A 3919-nucleotide genomic window follows, 5' to 3' on the forward strand; every position below is an offset into this window, starting at 1 on the left:
TCCCAGGGGACGGGGGATCTGGGGCGTTAAGCGAGAGGGCGCGGCCGGCGGGCTGCCGGTGCTAGCTCAGGAGCCCATACCTCGGGCTCCTCGCCCCGGCTCTAGCTCGGGCCCTGCTTCCTTCGCAGCCCGAGACTCCGCCTCCCGGTAGGGCGCTCGGCGTTACCCCCTCTCCCGGCGGCAGGTGCGGGGCGCCGGGAGGCCTGTTCCGGCATCCGCCGCCCCTAGGTCCCGGGGACCTGCCGGGGGTGGGGAGGTGCGGCAGGGTCGCGCTCGCGCTGCCTGAATATACCCACCTTTCGCGTCCCTGAGGCCCAACCCCCTGTCTTGTCCCGCCCTGCCTACCTTGGGAAGAGGGGCTCCTCTTGCAGTCTTCAGCGTGGCCCCTTTGGCTTGACAGCATTAAAAAAACCTTTCTGCTCCCGAACCGCGTGGAATGAGGATGGCTGCGTGGTTACACATGCTCAAATTAAGTGGGCTCAGAGTGGCACCAAAGAAAAAGAAAAAGGAAATTGTTTTACGCAGTTATCTTCTCTGGCATTTTGTAAGGACCCGGAGCTGGCTTCCTTCTCTACTATAGGAAGGGATAGGCAGGGCAAGATCATTATCAAAGGCATGTCGGTAGGGCTACTTTTAATACTTCCAGCTTAGGAGAAAAGTGATTCCTTCCTTTCATTTACTTTTCTCAAGAAGGGGAATTTTAGTTTTGTTTTGGAGTGGTAGAAAGAAATTCAAAGCATCATTAATTAGGTGCATGCCCAAGAGTTTGCACCATCATTTCTATCCTAGAGGTTAAATGTATATAGTAGACAGTCATATGCTTGCATATTCCTCAAAAAGCTCTATTTTCACTACACGTTAAGTTTGGGGGACATTGGGGATACTTTCTGACTCTACAATAGACAGGAATTTTGTCAGATTTGGATGGAAATCCAAAGAATTACTCAAATGGAATGGAACTGCTTTTAATTCCGTCAAAACAAATAGTTACGGACCAGCGCTGCCCAATAGGGTAGCCACTAGCCACTGTGGTTATTGAGCTCTTGAAATGTGATTTAATGTGAATCGAGACGTGCTGTAAGTATAAAATATACATTGAGTTTTGAAAATATTCAGGAGAATGAGTGTAATATCTCAAAATTTTTAATGTTGATTACTTCTTGAAGTGATAATATTTGATTATATTGGGTTAAATGCAATATAGTGTCGAAATTATTTCCGATTTACTTTTTTAAAAGACACCTGGATCCTAAAATTTATACAGTTGACCGTTGAACAGGTTTGAACCACTCAGGTACTCTTATACGTGGATTTTAAAAATCTGCCTTGTTCAAGGGTCAACTTTAATTACATATGTGAACCGTATATTTATACCGGGCAATGTTAATCAAACCAGGAGTGCTGCCCTTAATTATGAAGGAGGCTGCTTTTAATGAGTTACTGATCATTTGATTGGTTCAGTATGGTTTGCCCAACAATACATACTTTGATTTCATGCCCTCCCCCCACACTAAGTATAATGCAGGAGAGCAAAGTAAAGAAGGAGACTTTTAAGGAGTTAAATGTCCAGTGCCTTCTGAAGGGATTAAGTGCGTCTTCAGAGTACTAATTATTCTTCCTAGTTTGTAAATATTTGAAATCTGAAAAGGCACCGGACTAACAGGAAACCTGGGTTCTAGGATGCTGTGTTGGACAAGACATTTACCTTACTGGGCCTTAGTCTCTTCGTCTTATTTTACACTTTAATAGACAAAAATGATGCCAGATAATATTCCCATATGATCACTACTCAGAATCACTCATAACATTGTTCCCTAGTTACTGCAGACTTTTTTTTTTTTTTTTAAATAAAGAAGTAAAGTTTATGGGTACCTTGGAAGATTCCTTTTCTACTGAATCTTATTTTTCTTTCTTTTTTTTTTTTTTTAATTGATTTGACTAGGTTACATCTAAGGGTCTTTCCAGTGCCAACACTCTTTGATACTAATGTAAATGTTTTTACTGTTAAAATTTAAAGTATAATTCCTGAGAATTTTGAACTTTTTCACAAATGAATTAAAATGCCATAATTTTATTTCATTTACTCCTCTTTGGGGCAAAATGTGGGAAAAGAGACTTTCTTTTCTTTCATCTCATTTTCTTCTTTCTAGAATAAGGTATTCTGCCAGTGGCCAACATCAGTTTATAATAGGCCTGAGCAAATAAACTCATTTTATTTTTCCAGGAATTATATCCAGTGGAGATCCAGTCAGGGATTCCCTCAGCTGTAACAGCCCACTTCTGTAATGTTTTGCTGCCTTTTATTTTTGTGGTTCTAAAGGACGCTAGAAGTCATGAGATTTTACAGTTACTGCTCAGAATATTTTATTTATAACACTAATTCCCCCATTAAAATAGAAAGGCAAAATATGTGAGTTGACTTTCTATTCTTTGAAAATATTCTTGAAGAAATTTGTCTTAAACTTTTTATGGTAAACAAGTGGAAATATTAAGACAATTTAATAAAATAGCTAATATATCCATGATGTTGACAGGTTTTATAAAATATTGAAATTTTTATATACTCCTATTTGAAAACTTTTAGCATATAAGATTTATGTCATAGATTTGACTTTTTCAATTTTTTTTTTGTTAAATTTTCATATCTTGACAAAGGGAAGAATTAACTTGTAAAAATTTCACACAGCCTATTTTACTATTCTTCAAAACAAGTGTTAAACTAAGTATTTGACCGGAGTATTTGACTAGGCTACTATTCTTTAAAACAAGTGTTAAACTAAGTATTAACTGGAGTATTTGACTAGGCTGAGACAGTGATTTTCAACTTCCCTCTCTGCCATGATTTTGCCCCCAAGGGAATACTTGACAACGTCTGAGATGTTTTTGGGTTATCTCACTGAGGGGCTTGAGGTATGCTACTGGTATCTATATTGCTACATCCTACAGTGCGCAGGACAGCTCCACACAGCAGTTATCCAGCCCAAAATGTTTGTAGAGAAACCCTAGTCTAAGGAAAATATTGAGATTGTCTTCTGCATTTATAGGAAAACTTCAGAGTGCTGAACAGGTTGTAGAGAGAAGTGAAAAAGGACTTAGGGGAAGTGTATGCCTCATGAAATTTATAACTAAGAGAAATATATGTCTTAAGTGATTGATAGATATCGTGTCAATAAAATAGCATAATTTTTGCTTGGATGATATCAGGAAATAGTTTTAATGTTGTGTTAACATAATTTGAAATAGATTGTGCTGTGCATACATTCATACATATATAGGCATATGGATTTCACAATGAAATCCACAATAAACAAAAAGTTGTAGAGTGAGAAGGATGGGGGGAAATTATTTGATGTCTAGAGTCAGGAAGTATACTGTGAAAATCCCTTGTAGTTATAATTGTTAAATTGTTAATACGGATAGGAATAGTGGTAATAAACCTAGCTAAGTGATGGAAAATAGCATGCTTTTAAAAATTTTATTTTCATAAGTATGTTTCGTCTAGACTTCAAGGTTTTTATATTCTGTAGTGTGATAACTTTGTGTAAAGTTAAAGCCACATAGCTAAATATTTCTTATTTTCCAAACAAATTTCTTAAAAGAAACAAAACCTATTTGCATTTGAATGTATGCTTACAATACTTGCATTACCTGCTAGCTAGTTTAAGTCTGTTTTGGTTGGCATATTAGGCCCCATAGGAAGTTTTATCTAGGTTTTTGTTCTCCACAGTCTACTACCAGAGGAGATAAATTGGACAGCCCTTGGCTATTTTGAAGTGTGTCCAGGATATAATTGTTTTAAGAGTAACAGATATTTGAAAAGGTGTTTTGAAACATCAGATCTTTTGCAATTTGGTTTAAGTAGTAGTAATGTTATATAGAACCTTTGTCAGTTTGATTTTTTGAAGTGATTTACTGTGGA

General features: G+C 37.7%; 1 protein-coding gene across 1 annotated transcript in view; it reads left to right on the forward strand.

Annotated features, from left to right (window-relative positions):
- Positions 1-3919, forward strand: part of VPS13C (vacuolar protein sorting 13 homolog C) — a 158539-nt gene that overhangs the window by 3287 nt on the left and 151333 nt on the right. Inside the window, exon 2 of the mRNA XM_025038746.1 lies at positions 66-147. Coding sequence (XP_024894514.1) covers positions 66-147 — 82 coding nt within the window. The remainder of the gene's footprint in view (positions 1-65; positions 148-3919) is intronic.

Source organism: Pteropus alecto, unplaced genomic scaffold (genome assembly GCF_000325575.1).
Source record: "Pteropus alecto unplaced genomic scaffold, ASM32557v1 scaffold86, whole genome shotgun sequence".
NCBI classification, from domain to species: Eukaryota; Metazoa; Chordata; class Mammalia; order Chiroptera; family Pteropodidae; genus Pteropus; species Pteropus alecto.